The sequence below is a fragment of the Temnothorax americanus genome, unplaced genomic scaffold (assembly GCF_048541705.1).
Source record: "Temnothorax americanus isolate GAGA-0224 unplaced genomic scaffold, ASM4854170v1 Scaffold16, whole genome shotgun sequence".
Classification (NCBI taxonomy): Eukaryota; Metazoa; Arthropoda; class Insecta; order Hymenoptera; family Formicidae; genus Temnothorax; species Temnothorax americanus.
Window position 1 is genome coordinate 3,294,694 of NW_027509297.1, and position 16,563 is coordinate 3,311,256.

A 16,563-nucleotide genomic window follows, 5' to 3' on the forward strand; every position below is an offset into this window, starting at 1 on the left:
AATCCGTTCGAGTACTGCAACTTGCCCGATACTTGCGCGGCGCAACGTCCTGGAAACGTACCGTGCCGTCACGCGAATCGATCGATCATCGATCACCCCCGATCGAACTCCGAGAGTGAGCTCGGCGCAGTCCCTTCGTTCCTAATTCTTTTAAGATTATGAGGAATACCTATATTATTTAATATCATACTGGTATCCCCCCAAACACACTATACCTAATATAATGTTTTTAATATATTTTTGGATATTCTACGTAATTATACGATTGCATTGAAGTTCGGATCTGTTTTTTATTGCATTTGAAATATATTTTATTGTTATTTGGCAAAACTTTAAGTTGAAAACCTACGAATTTGCGTGGCTTTAAGAATTGAAGATTTTTTTTAAGATATCTTTGGACTCCATATAAGTATTGAGATAATTTGAAATAGATGTTATTTTTATAGTTCTTTAACAAAATTTTGATACTTGAAGTAATAAATATTAAACATACAATTTTTTTTAATTGTAACTTTAACTGTCTTTTTGTGAATTAAAAAAGATATCTTTTTGAAACTGATCCAAAATTAATTGTGTCACGTTTGTAACTTGAAGCGATTAAGGGTCCCTTCATGTATAGATATTATTAGTCATTTAATAAGTATCCACTTAAAATGAAATAAATCGTCATTGAGGCATTGCCAATCAATTACATGTATAAATTATATTGTCAAAAAAGATTAGAAAATGTATAACATTCCCGAATAATTTAGTACGTCCTAATAATACTTATAAAGATATTATCTATAATATTTATACATTTTTCTCAACTGAGCTTTGTATTTAGAGAAATTTAGTTTAACATTTAACATAAAATGTTTGACTTTGTAGAATAGAAAAATGCAGGCGCTTAAATTAATTGTCATTGATATTGAATTCTTGCTTGAAAAAAGAATATAGTTGAAATATTTATGTTATAACTCCAGAATATTTCAATTTTGCATTTATACTTACTTCTCTCTAATGAATGAATTTAATAACCGTTTATTGTTATTTATAAGACCGTTTTTACTGATTGTGACTGCAATTTAATTTTTGCACGGTATTTTTTGTCATAAATGCTGAGTATTTCACGATTTCTGTCGTGTTGGGGAATGTCGTGGAATGCATTACCTTAATTTAAACGTCGTTTCCATTAGACACGGTAATTCTCTCTCTCTCTCTCTCTTTCTCGAATGGCTAGAGGCGCTAATTAGCTTCGTGATCCCAGAAAGCTGCGAAAATCGCGCTCGCTCGCGAATGCTTGGTACTTAACTTGCTTTGCCCGGTTTCAACTTGATTCACACGCGTAAGATGAGTCGCAAAACGTATGTCGCGATGTGTGCGCGTTTCCATATCCGTGTTACCGTTTGCGGTCGCGTGTGTGCGTTCGATTTAAATACTGGCGGACCAATTAGAGGGGTTAATTCCTAAGTGATTTATGACTTCAAACGGGGGAGAGCGACCTGACCTTAAGCTTCGTCTCTAGTATCGTTACGCAATCGCCGACGAGCTTTATTTGTACAACCGTTAATCGACCAACACGCTCGCACTTTACGCTCACCCTTTTCGTACATGACCTCGGAGGATATTCCGGAATATATTAGCTGCTTGGGTGCTTGTTAACAGCGGATGGTGCTTTACCGAGGGGAAAATATCAGCGTAGATTTCGAACCGTATTTTAATCTGTGTTTATATATTAATAAACTGTGTAATGGAAACAAAATTGCGTAAAATTAATTTTTGTCGAAATTATAGAAATCGAATTTAGTAAATTAGCTATATAGGTATGTAAACGATGTTATATAATATAAAATGTAGTTTTTGTATTACGATTAGAATTGAGTATATTATATTATATAATAGTAATTATACTTAGTAGTTAAACATTAAGAAATATTGTGAGATAATGGGTAAATACAAACGCAATATTTATATTCGCCTGATGTATATATTTATTTCATATCTTGACATTTTGCCAAAAGTTAGATAAATTTTTGATAAATTATCGGAAACTTAACGTAAATCTTTTTCCGCCAAATTACCTAATAACATTAATTGCGACTCACAGCTAGTAGTCGCGAAATTTAACTTTTTTCTCGCGAAGCAACTCCTTGATTACATCTTGCAGCTGTTAAAGAGTATTTTTGTTTTCGAAGTCGCACCGGTTAGTCGTCTCTTTCTTGGCAACTCCGCGAACTGCGATTTTATTTCATTATTCCATCTTACATAATTTAGCGAGGGAGGCACTTGTGTGTGATGTGTGTTTGAAAATTTACTCGGAGATAGTCTCGCATGTGTATCGTATCGTTTTGCAATCGCTGTAGCCGAGAGCGGAATCGAGATCACCCGAGCGAGTCATCAGAAGACGACGGAGGACGGAGTTACTCGATCCTCTAGTCCGCAGGATCGAGCATGTCGAGGTGTAACGAAGCGAAGAGGTCGCGGCGGGTTAATATTGGCCACATCGTTTTTCTCTCAGGCGGATCCAGGTGGATCTCTATCATTAATCTTCATCGACGAATTCCACGTTTGGAAATGGTACGACAGTTCGCCCTCTTCTCGCCTTCGCCTCTTCTTTTAATCAATATTTCCTGATTTTCGTTTTCATAAGATGGAACAATAGATTTCCGTTCTCGAAACGAAATTCATTATTGAAGGCAAACACTTTCGAATTTCTCTGATATAGATATAGACGTTTTATATATTCTTATTCTCTTAATTTATAAAATTAGATTTTGTGTAAAATGTTTAGATTATCTTCATTAGAATTATATATCTATATAGAAACTGTATGGCATAGGTTTTATGCTTTTAGAAGCATGTTCTCATCTTGTATAATATATTAATTAAATCCCCTGAATATTAAATGGAAAATTAACACCAGTCAGCTCACGTTTTCTTTCTGTTCGCGCAAACTTCTCAACGCGAACGTCTTTAATTTAATAACTCGATCGAGATGCAGGATTTCTCGGCTCGTTCGCTTCGTAACTTCGTTACGCTAGATGCACAAACTTCTGAATTAAAGAGCGCATGAGTAAAAGACGAAGTATCGATAACAGGTATTGGAAACAACTTTGCCGGCTATCAGTGCGTCGTTCGCCAATTGAAAACTGTCGGCCGGCAGAGTTATCGCATTTAAGACAGCGGCCATTTCGCCTCCTCCACCCTCCTCTCGTTCGGGGAATCACGATTAATGCGCCATTAAGAGAGATTGGAAATCCTTTCGACCCCGGAGACTTTCGTCGCCCAATGGCACGGACGACAAAGTTCCCACAGGCGTTCGCGCCGTCGAGGATTTTGCATTCCATTTGCCCGGGGAACGTTACCCCGGTTTCGCTTTCGTTCTCCCGAGGGTGCACTTGCCGCTAGCAGACTGGCGGTAGCCACGTTGGAGGTAAATCGTATTTGCATGAGGGTTTCTCCAGCTCTCCTCATAGGTAGATTTCGACGACCTCCCGCGCCCTATGACACCGTTCGTTGTTTCCTCGAGAAAGTTATGACGTTCATTTCGAGAAGGCACTTTAAATCGTGCGCTCTCTCGTATGCGAAAACATCGAACAGTCTGAGCGCACTTTCTTCGTCTTTAGCGAATAAATCAAGTACATGTAAAATTTAATTAATTAAATGACGTTCTAAATTCTCGGGTCTTTGAATTTTGGAATATTTTAATTTCTTTAGAAAATAAAAATAAAAATTTTTATATATCTTAAACATGAATATTGTACATGCCTATTATTTTTTGTTAAATCATCTTTTTTTTATTTTATTTTGCACTGGTAATGACGAAACTAATTTTTCTTTTTAAATTACAAACGTTTAATCATTGCGACATGACAATTGACTAGTATAAGAACACGAAAGGATTAAGGCGGCATTTACGATACCGAAGCGTTTCGCTGTATGTTTACCGTGGGATAATCGTTGTAAATTGCTATTGCACTCTCGCAGGAGAAATTATCACGACTCGGTATAGAGGCAAAATAAAGCAGCTGAGTGTTTATAAAAGGAAACGGAACGCGCATACTCGGCTGATATTACGGCATTGAACTTGGCCCCGTGTCTGAAACTTTTTAATTTATTCGATACAACCTTTGCTTTTGGAGTTTGTTAACCCTTCGCGGTCGTTGCCATTGGATCAACGTCGCGTTGCGGCGGCTGCTTGTTTTGCTGCCTGGTGATATATCATTCAGTGTGGTGCATCGAGCAGAATGTTCTCGAGCGAGCATTTTGTAATCTTTAGAGTTGAAAGGGAGAAAAAGAATTTGCGACCTGGGCAATATTTCAGATGATTTTAACATCGAGTAACAAAGTATTTTAGTTCCTATATATGTATATGTGTACATTTTATTGGAGAACGTGGCTACTGTTATACTCTCGAATCCTCATGTATGGCTATTATCTGGTTCTATAATTTAATTCCGTAGAGAACTAATAACGGAATATTGTCACATAAATCCTTTTATTTTGAGTTAGCTCCTCTCACATATATATCTCACGATATTAAGTCAGCATAATAATTTCACATATGTTTTATTATTAATGTATCAACTTCCAATTAGACATTAAAAGATTCTACCACATTTCAATTATATTACACTTACTCTAAGTGAATCTAAGTGAATCCATTAAATAAATTGGTTATGTTAATTTATTAAATTATATATGTTTTGATCAACGCTTTTATCTATACTTTATGTTTGTTTTACTTATTTTTGTAATGACTTCTAACACGCAATACTTCATAATTTTATACTTATTTTGCTACTTTTATTTATCATATTTATACTTAAATGGACGGAATTGAATATGTTTTATCATAACAAATCTTTTATTTTCTCATTTTTTTGTTACTAACACTTAGGAATCTGAAGAATTGAATTATTTATCCTAGTTTTAGTTTTACTTTTTCAGAAGCATTTAGTACCACTTATACACCACATTTTAAATTTGTTCTATTGCACTCTATATTCTTGCCCTTTGCCGACACTCGAGAGGGGTCGCCTAACATACTGCTATACGGCCGCCATTATTCGTGGGAAATTCAGGGCGCGTATAATCGCATTCTGACTCCCTCATTTAACGAGCGGAAACATTATTAACGAGCGTATACCCGACTTTTTTTTTACCTCCGCGCACCATCACCGCCACCACCGCTGCTATGCCAACGATTCTTCGTCGCCTCTTTTTCTCTCCCTCTCCTCTTTTTCTGAAAGCCATTGTCTAAACGGTCGTCGCGGTTTCTCAGCGACGCGGACGTGGCGTGGGAAGGTTCGCAGGGCCTTAAAGTTCGCGCCGTTCAAGGTGAGGTGATATGCACGGGGAAGTCGAGTTGCGCGCCACTCTAACCCAATTTATGTATCAGAGCACGTTGTTGTGAAGCTGCATTTACACCAAAATCGATGAGCGTTTCCTCTCGCGAATTGGTACGCTCGTAGAACTTCATTACAGTTGTCATATGATGAGTTCGTCGCTACTTGACTATTCCATGGGGAATTTCTGGGACGCTTATGGAATAACCCACTCCAGAAGTTTCCTATCCTAAAACTAATTAGCTTGTCTAGTAGTAGGGCAATTAGGACAAAATTTATGTATAGTCGATACTATATTGTGCGCCACGCAAAAGTTTGTAATTACAATGTGTCGTAATTTTCTCTCCTAATCACATTAGTTAATAATGTTATATTAATTTAGGTCAATTTTTTATCTACACTACAATAATTAATAATGTTAAGTATTGATACGCAATTATTGTTTCCTACATAAAGTTTTTGAAAAAATAATGTTTTAATAAAGATTATTTCTATTTGGAGCGTCGTAGCGATTAGAAATTAACGTTGGTATACGTATATGGCGGGATAACGTAAAGCTATTAATTATTTATTTAGTTTACTCAAGAAACAAATGGTCATAATTATACGTTACCAGGTTATCGTGTTGTTATGTCAGGACAAAGACTGCATTATAATTGCAAATTTATAAATCTAGATTTAAAAATACGCAGCATACCGTAGGATACGTATTTAGAATTCGCACATTGTGCACGCGGATTAAGGAGGACGCGCCAAGCCCTAATTAAGTAATTACCGAACGCGATTAATTCGCAGCTATAACTAATTAGCATCCATCCGCGACGGGATGAATAATAGCGCGTTTCAGTGGGGCAATGGGCCTATCTCGTCTCCTCCACCTCCGTATCTTTAATTAGATATTAATATGTAACCCGGCGCAGCAATCAGCATTTCGACGCGCATACTAATCGGTCGGTATTGTTTATTTTTTTTGTTACAGCCGGAAGAACGCGATCATTCTCAGGACTCAGCTGTCCGTGAGGGTTCACACCATCATAGGTGAGTACCATCATCGTGGATTTCTGATTTAAATCTCGCGACGGGCTCCCACGATCCACTTGGATGGATCATCCGTGCCGACCGCGCGCGCGCTGATTCCTCGACCCTTAACAGGCAGCGTCGGGTCGAGCCTCGTTCTAGTTACTCGGTCACTTGTTTCGGTTCACCGACAACGACGACCTTCTGCTAACTGTAACGCTGATGCTACAAAGCATTGAATTTTGATCATGATAATTAGATAATGCGGTAGAAGTATACAGAATGGGATTAAATGACATTGCGATGTTTTATGTTTCGAAAAATTTTATTTTATCAATTTCTAATTTGGCTTAACTAAAATATATTGATAATTAGAAGTATATTAAAAGTAAATAAAATTGAAAAATCTCTTGTAAATTAACGGAATTAAATAAATATATAATCAATACTTTCTCAATTATTTTATTTTAAATCAATTTTATATAGAAATTTATAATATGAGATGTATTTTGAAATTAAATTTTAATATTATTTAATATTATAAAATGAAAAAATATATAAAGAAACTATGCTTAAATATATTTCTGCTAAAAAATAAATTTTCTAAAATTAAAAAATCGATATAAATGAAATGATTAAATAAATTTATTTATATAACTCGTTAATATATACAATTCTATAAATAAAATTTTTTAAAGCTGTTTAATTAATACATATACATTTCTTTTATTGTGTGTGTGAACTACAAGTAATACGAATAATTAACTTTGCAGTTATAATTTGTAACTTTTTAATATTATTTTTAATTATATATAGAATAATTTTATTACAAAATATATTTTAGTTAAATCATTAGGAGATATTCTAGTTATGAGGTCACTTGTTTCGGTTTACCAATAATAGCGACCTAACTGTAATAGTGACAATGCGACTAATCAATGATTGTGGGTGAATAGTCACACACATTTAATCATCATAGCACCAAGAGGTCCAAATGTACAAGGGCCCCGTATATCATTAATATAAATAACTTGTACTAATTGTGATACTGACATACGTCCAATCGATGACGTCTGATAGACAAACACGTATAATAGTTAATCATAATAATGTGTTTGTAGGGGAACGTAGATATTTTTTTCAATAGAAATTTTACATGTAAATTACTTGCAATAATATATAGCGTGACTAAAAATTATCGTAAATTTGAACACGAATTTTTTAACTAATCTAAGGGGCCTGTTCTGTAAATGTTAACGATATCGTTATGTGCTTTGCGCAGCTCTATGGCATATTATATCTGCGCAAAGCACGTAATGATGTCGTTTACGTTTAGAGAATAGGCCCCTAAGATTGATATCTTTTTTAAATCATTATAAAAGTTTTTAAAAAGATAATCCACGAATTTTAAACTTCCAGTATACATATTATTTATCATTTTAGTTTTTATATTTTTTAAGATGTATTTTATAAAATACTTCTAATTTACAATGGAGCATATAGAATATAGAATAACTGTTTACACAATAAAAATAAAAGTAATAAAAATTTATTAGTTAAATTGAAAATACCATTTATTTAAATAAATCATACTATATTTTTATAGGATAACGTTTTATTAAAATAATCAATTTTTATATTTTTATGTCGTATTTATTATGATGATCTTTCAGTGTTTTAAAATAATGTGATCTAATATCTTTTTTTTTAGAAATTCTAGCAACTCTTTAATATTACAAAGCTTTTTATGATCTAAATTGTATACGAGCTGTTATAGAAACAATGAATAACAAATGCATAATTAAATTTACAATATATCTTTAAGCAAAAGAATATTATTTTTTTCAATATACACCATGCCATAATTATACAATGTCGCAAACAATGAGCTCTTGTTGCCTGTTGATAATTAGCAAAGTAATGACTATGCCGTTGAGTGCGGAACCCTGTACCTGCGAAAATCAAGCTAATTCTTTATCGTGGCTCAGCGACCATCCATCACCGACTATGACAGACGGTATTTAATCACGCAATGTCGAATAAAAACTCCCTTGGTTCTACATTTTTTTTACCCGTAGCGTTACAAAAATCATTATTGAAATTACAACAAATAGCGGCAAACACATATATCTCTGTTTGATTCTTTTATCGTCAGATGATTTCTAGCTAATAATTTAAAAGCATCTAAATATTTGTGTTTATATTTGAACTGTTTAATATGTTACAAAAATATGTAAAAATTCTTTATTTTTTTTTCTTGTAGGATTTTTATTATTGTGAAAATATATAATTCGAAATTCTTAAAAATATAATTAAAACAGCTTTATATTAGAAAATCTAATTGAAATCTCTTTCTCTCTCTCCCTCTTGTAGCAGAAGTAAGAGGTTAACAACATGGTTATTCAAAATTTGTGCGTGCGCATAATGCTTTTAGATTTGTAATAGTCATATAATTGTACCGTAAATACATAACATTAAATATTTAACACAAATATTGCTAAAATGTCTATAATAATGCTTTGAATCAATCGGAGACTTCGATTTTTCTTCTTAAAAACAAGTGCACTCTTTCTCGGCGATTTTCTTAAACGTTTTTCTTGGCATAATAGAACGAACTAGAATATTACGAGAAAATTGAATCGTGTGATGCAGTTTTCTGAATTACTGCATTTGAATTTTATGCGCTTTTTATCAGCAAGCGAGTCTTTTCTGAGTAAACAAGCAGTGATTTGTTGTTTTATCAGTTTTGTTTTGAAAACAATTTTCTGTAAAAAAAAACGTATTATTTCGATAAGCTTGTTCTGATTAAACCTTATTATGCTTGAATTACTAAATTACCAACATTTAATGACTCAGAGAAATAATGTCTATGGGCTCATTTATATTTTTAAAACGGGTTTTAATAGCTTACCTTTTGCTTACAAGTTTGCAGTGTTTTTATTTTTATGCCGAACCTGCGTATTTATTTTTTTTGTACAGATTATTATCACTTTAAAAGTAACACATTAAAAGTTTAAGAAATGTTTTGAACAATTTAAGCATTTTAGAAGTTTTTAAAATTTATATATTTTTAGTTTATTATTATTTAAATTATTTGAATAATATTTTTACTTTTTAATTAATTTTATTACAATGTTTTCTGAAAACCATAATAAGGTTATACGTAGAAAGGTTACGCGACGTATAATAAAATTTGTTTGTCTGAATAAAATCTTGTCCTCTACATTCATTTCCATTAACATTGTTACATTATTTCTGTTAAAATGAGGATTCTGTATAAGATGTTCAGACAAGCTTATTTGACTTGCTAACATTAATTTCTTGAAAATAAGCAAAGGTATTGCTTGCGTCTTTTCGCTATGTAAATTATTCCTTACGGGTTCAGCTGTCAGCGCAGTTTCCTGCCAGTAGACATTGTTATAATTGTTATTAACATTATACTTTCTTGTATAACTGAATTAATTGTAATCAAAAGATTTTTTATTGTAGTCTGGTTATATATTCTCAAACGTAATAATATTTATAGAAATTATATAAAGTATTCAAAAACTAACACACTTTTATGCAATTATAATTTTTTTGATAAATTTTAAAACATTTTTCTTTTTTCATATTTCTTATTCTATTCTTACTTTTTACTCATTTCTTCTTAATTTTCGTGTAATAGATAATTTATAATAATGCTTTAATGACATTTTTACAAATTTATTTAAAATGTGCATGTATTAGATATATGTAAAAACTTATTTACTTGTACATACATACTGAAACACAATTATTCATATTCTTTTTATTTCTTGTAATTAAATAATTACTTTTAAATAAACTTTGTTTTTTTTTGCGTCTTTTGTTTTTCCAGAGAAAAAGCTAGCAATGTTAATATTTTTTATATACATTCATTAAATTTGTTAATAAATAGTAATCTTGCTGAAATGTTCCATAGATGTTGAATATCACGGAGAACAAAATTTGCGATCATGTGTGTCGAGTACACCTGCGGGCTCTGTGTCCTGGTTTATTGAACTCTGTGAAGGCGGTGGAGGAGATAATCGAAGGTACAGAATAAGCAAGAAAAAAAAAAGAAGTTTCAAAAGGGCAGAGGGAGGAGCGGAAGCCCCAAAGTGGACCATGCCGTTTTACATATTTTAACGGTTCTCCGTGTACCTCCGGTCTTCATGAAATTTGTCTGTCTTTTTTTGTTTTGATCTTTCGTCTCTTCTTCCTCCTGTGCGACTTAACATAGCTTCGAAAAGTAATAAAAAGAGTAATAAAAATGACCCTATGTCTTGCAAGAATGTCTTGCGTATTTTATTTATACCTGAATACGTGCAAGCTATTTAAAGTGACAAAAATATCAAGAAACGGAAATAAATAAAACTATTACAGAATACAGTTTCTAAACAAAGACAAATTAATAAGAAATATAATATTTGTAACGTTTGCATAATCTATACATACTTTTAATCTATACATAATATTTCTTCTTATATTTAATTTTCTTAGTACATTTTAATATACATAGATACTTTTGCATAGATGTGTATAACTTATGACAAAAAACCAAGAAATAATTAGAGATCTAAAAATACCTACGTGATATGATAGAATACTACTATTATCACACATTATTAATACAATAATTTATTAATAACATATATGATTAACTATAATATGTAATCTTTTAGATAATGATGAAATTTGCTAGACGATAAATGCAGTGATAAATTTGTTTCACTTATATTACTATATATGTTAAATATTAAAATAATAATTATTACATTGTTTATTTGAGGTTTTTGTTAAAAACATTATTGTTATTGCGTTCCCCTCATTCTTCATTTATCCTTTTTCATTTTTGCATTAATACGCGCAAAGTGTACTCACTGACATTCATGCGGCAACGAAATATCGCGATGAATGATTCCGCTATTCTATTTCGCGCACCCGCGAACCGATCATACAAATAACCGGACGCATTACGTAGCACGCGTTGCGTGCCACGAGAGCACGTTTTCACGTATCACGCGACACACGGATTCGGATTTCGCTCACGCCGAGAAATCTGGGCAATAGTATTCGGTTGTTCACGAAATGGATTAGATATTTTAGTAAAATGTTATAGAATTTTTTTGAATTCTAAATTTTTAATAAATTGATTTTTAATGTATCTCGGCCATTTTCTAAGAATATAGTGATATTTATTTCTCCATTTATATAATTTATTAAATTAAAATTATTTAAATAATAAAGACTTTTCTAATTTTTACAGCATTTACTTTGGAAATATCATGAATGTTTAACTCAGAGTAGAAATTATTAAGAATCAAATTACAATTTTTAATATACATTTTACTGTTATATATCGTTTATGACATTTTATTAAAATTATAATTTTGTTAGATTTGATGAAGGCTAACTCACATTCATATCATTTTTATATAGAAGGATTTTTTCATGTGTATAATTTTTTAATTCAAGATACAAAACAAGAAAAAATGTTTATACGCTACAAAGATTAAATATAGTTTTTTCTTTAATATTCTTGATATTTCTATATTTTCAGTACGCTTCTCTAATTTGGTTCCTCTTGCTATTCTCATATTAAAGCAGTGTTGCGTGCCAATTGGCATCACCTATGAAGTGAACAATCATAGATAAAAATAACATGTGATAATAATCACATCATATATGAAACACTATGATATGATCCTCTATCATGTTACATTTCTCATAAATTAAATGTCGCCGATGTTGTCTATTTTTAATTGATCCAATTGATTCCATTAATCTTTTCTCTTAAAACTTGGACTTTAATCAAACTACTTTAGACAATTATCTAATATAAATGTAAATTAGAATCTCTCAATAAAATGGGTTTTTATATTTTTAATATTAAATTTTTTATTTAATCTAAGAATGCACGCAAATGCTTCAAAATTTATTAGTAATTTCTGTCTTTTCATGAAAATAATGTTGTTGAATATTTTTAAGGTAGTAAAGTAATTATAAGAACAGATTTGCATGCCTTTGAAAAAATTTAACGCAAGTACATTATACACATTTAAAATGCATAAAATGTTAATTTCTCTTCCGCCAAACGCAAATGGGACTTTAATCTAGAAACAAGTTGGTAGATTATCTACAGTAGCCTGAGATAATAAGCATTTAACACTGAAACCTAACATTGATTGGAGTGAAAATTAAACGAAAGAGGATCTGTGGACGACAATAGCGCATTACGGTGTATAGTCACGGCAAAGTTGCTTAGCAGCGAAAAGAAGATACCACGCGGAGACAGAGAGACGGAGCAAAAAGGGTCGAAGGGGGGGACGGAGACCTTTGCTTATATGGTCACTGATTACGGAGGGACCAAGGGCCCCAGGGCCTTGGGACCGCTATTCTTAGAAGACGCGTCGTTTGTTCTCTCTTCCTCGCCGTCATCCTTTCTCCCCGACTCTTTCGCGTACCCTGCAGCGAGCTCCTAATTACCTTTGCTTGCATATCTCCTCTCTTTCTCATTCTCGCTCGTTTTTCCCGTCACTCTTCTCCTTGGACCATCTCTCTCCTGCATGCATTATGCATTTGGAGATCGCGTGATAGCCGTGGATTATGCGGTCGCACCGGGCCTTCGTTTCCGCGAAAGAAATCGCGAATTGGGTTTGCCATGCCGCAATCTGTGACTTGGGCAGACGAAAAGGCGTGGTTACGTAAAAAATCGCAAACAAGATGTGACCACAATAAACGAAAAGTAACTTTATTAAATGCTGCCGTTATTAAACACATTCTATATTAAAAAGTTAGTCTCGTAAAAATAGAAATAGAAATTTTTATTGCCATTAATTTAAACAAATAGAATCGATAATAAAAAATGATCTAAAAGTAGATAGTAAAGACAACAAAGAATGATCGATATTTTACATATTATGCTATTAGATGGTTATATTTATTTTCGACCAAGCCGTATAATAGAAATATGAGAAGGGGAAAAAAAGAGAGAGAGAGAGAGAACGAAGAGTAAGGGGGAGAGAGAAAGAACAATGACAAATTGCGCTTATCAAAGATCGTAGACAGAAACTACCTCTCGTATATAATACATAATACATAGTACTGACATGTCCAACTTTTCTCGCCTTGTTTCCGGTAAAATTTCTACTGGCATATATATTCACAGCATATTGGCATATTCCGCGCTTTTGCGCGATAACACGTTCCACTAGACTCATTCGTTTTTTCGTCGTCCTCTGACGAACTATCCGCGAACTTCCGCAATAGAATCAGAAAATTCCGGTATGGCCGGCAAATTGAATTTGCCTTGCCGCACCGCCGATGAAATTGAATTCAATTAGTAATACGGCGAATCGGTGGGTCATGATTGGAAGAGAATCGCGTACAGGTTGGCGAGAGAAAAATGGTCGCGGAGACGGAATGGAGATTTTCGACCGGGAATTCAACATGCAAAATTGATGGGACTTAATTACGAACCTGTGTTTAATTGCTCCCCGGTACTTGCCCCGTTATTTACCCGATAAATAAATCTATTTGAGGGAGAGCGGAATCAAATGGTGAACTTCTCAATGGGATCATGAATCCTCCCGAGAACGAAAAATACGTTGTATACGTTGTTGAAAATACGGCGCGGCGCGGCGGTATGTTGAATATGCGCGCTTCGCCTTGTTTATCATTGATTGTATGCATGGGTCGTTGAGTATTTAATGAGAAAATTTCGTAAAAGCGTTATTTGAGAAAACTTTGGTGATTAATAATAGCGTCTATGTGATACGATACTTGGATATCAAATTAAATTTATTAAAAATTACGATAGATAAAAAATACAATTATTTTGAAGTTCGACTGAATAGCGGAATAACATATCTTGGAGATAATTTACTGAATAAAGCAAACTTTCTTGAAAACATATTTTATAGATTTGACATTTCATTTTGTAGCATTTACATTTGAATGAAATACATTATATATTTGAAGACTATTATGCGGAAAGAAATTAATTTTGTGAAATTACATCAATTGTCACAATTACTTATCCGCTTAGTTACTTCATTAGTCCATCATGATAAATTTCTCCACTTACCGAGCTGGCATTGACACCGCGCTTCATTAATCCTGTTGTTTTCGTTTGGTGATACTAAAATTAATCTCGGACGATGAAGGTTCCCAGTCTCGCCCGAGGGCCGGATTCAATAATCTGACGGCAATTTATATCAAATTAGCGGCGCACGCGTGCGCGGTCGCATGGAATTGCCGCGATGGAAGAGGCTATGATAAACGGCGGCCTCTTCATTACAGCCGCTTTAAGTACCGTGATCTGAAAATGGGGTCCTTTGCAAAAAGGGGACCCCGGACTCGCGCAACAATGCGCGCGAACGCGCCCACGACGACGACGGCGCGCATGCAGTATTATTATAATAAATGGTTGCGTGTTGCTTGTCTGTTGCAGAAAAATTGCTGAACAGCGAGGGCCGCGAGCTGCGACGGGCTCTCTTCTCCCTCAAGCAGATTTTTCAGGTGGGTTTGCAATTCGCGATGAGATGGAACGAGCGAGAAGGCCGGAAAGAATGTATATATAGTGTGGATGTATATAGTGGGGCTGGACGGATGAGCAGTTGCGGTGTATACGACGAAATTGAGCGAATATTTTTGCGCGAAGTTACTTGTCCGACGAGTAAATTATTTACATGGCGATTCGAGCGAGTGCATCTTCCCCACTCTTGGTCGAAGACGCATATAGTTTTATCTCTTTTCTTCGAGAAACCTGACCTGATCATGAAGATTGAATGAAGAGTTTAATTAAGTATCTGGTGGTTTAAACTCGTAATATTTGTTTTTTAAAGTTATCCACGAATAACAAGATGTTCATGTGTATATTGAATTAAAATCTATAATGTGATAATTATAACAATGTATATAAAAAATGTTTGAGTATTGCATTCGTATTTGTCAGTGTTTAAATTACAAAACATGATATTTTCTCAAAATAGTGTGTGCTAGAAAACGTAAAAAGAGAAAACAATTACATTAGAGAGTCTGAAATCTTAGATCTTACATTTCATATTTGCTAACAAAACTATTGAAAATAATTCGGTTATTAAATGTTTAATATTCAAGAGTATAAATACATTATGTCTAAAATCTCATTATTAAATAATGATTTTTGTCAATTTCTTTCTTTTTTAATTTTGTAACGATATTCTATTTTCTTCGTAAACGATTTACTTTATTGATTTTATTTCGTTGAGAGAGAAAGATGGCTCTCCGACATAAAAACTAGCATGTAAATTAAAGCACATTTTGATCAGTTCTTTGCCGAAATGTATTTAAATTTATTATTCCTTCGATATTTCATTTATTTACGAGATGAACAACACATACACTTTCCCTTTCTTTCTCTCTTTCTCTGATGTTCAAGCTATCATCTGCGTATTTCTTTTGTTATCTCTAATTTTAAAAAGATTGAGATTATTGGAAATACTAAATTTTTTAATTTCGTTCTTGCAGTGAACGACAGAGGACGGAGAGTTAATTAAACTTTACCCGCATTTAACAATCCTTCCGATTATTGCCACTGCGGGTTTCAATCTTCATCACGACCCTTTCACATCACATGTGTCCCTCATATTCTTGCACATCCTTCGTTGTTAATCCGTACAGCTAATCGAATTTACCGTAGGCGCAAATCAATTGCACGCGTCCGTCCCCGTATCTAATCTTGTCGCGGGGACACGTCGTGTAACCATATATTTCATAATCACTTCCACGAGGCGTCCGATATACGAACCTGCCCTTTATCTCTCTCCTTTTGGCTAGTTTCAAGTTTCCCTTCGCGGCGCGGAAATTGAGGAAACGCATCGACGCGACGGTACGAGTTCAATTTCGCTTCTTAATCCGTCGAGCTAATCGAGTCTATGTCGCGCCTAAGTCCCGTGTAAACTTCCACCGTCTCCCGGTTGGCGGGGGAGAAGTGGGAGAGGGGAAACACTGGAGAATACCCAAGTATATATACGCGAATCAGAGAAGTCCGATTAGTTCGCGAACGGCCGTGGCACCGGCTCGGCGCCGCGGCGCCTTGGAAACGAGGGGGTTTAATCAAACTTGGTAGATTTTCCATTATGCCCGCGACTTTGCGCCCGAAGCGGCATAACTAATTCCATTTAACCCCGGCTGCACGGTGGAACGGGTTGAGCTTAGGTGGTAATGTAGA

The 16,563-nt window shown here is 34.0% G+C and overlaps 1 protein-coding gene across 5 annotated transcripts in view; it reads left to right on the forward strand.

The window, feature by feature from the left end:
- Fhos (Formin homology 2 domain containing) overlaps positions 1-16,563 on the forward strand; it is a 138,419-nt gene that overhangs the window by 89,226 nt on the left and 32,630 nt on the right. For all 5 annotated transcript variants that reach the window (XM_077402738.1, XM_077402734.1, XM_077402733.1 and 2 more), the window contains 2 exons: positions 6,310-6,368; positions 14,803-14,870. In XM_077402738.1, coding sequence (XP_077258864.1) covers positions 6,310-6,368; positions 14,803-14,870 — 127 coding nt within the window. The remainder of the gene's footprint in view (positions 1-6,309; positions 6,369-14,802; positions 14,871-16,563) is intronic.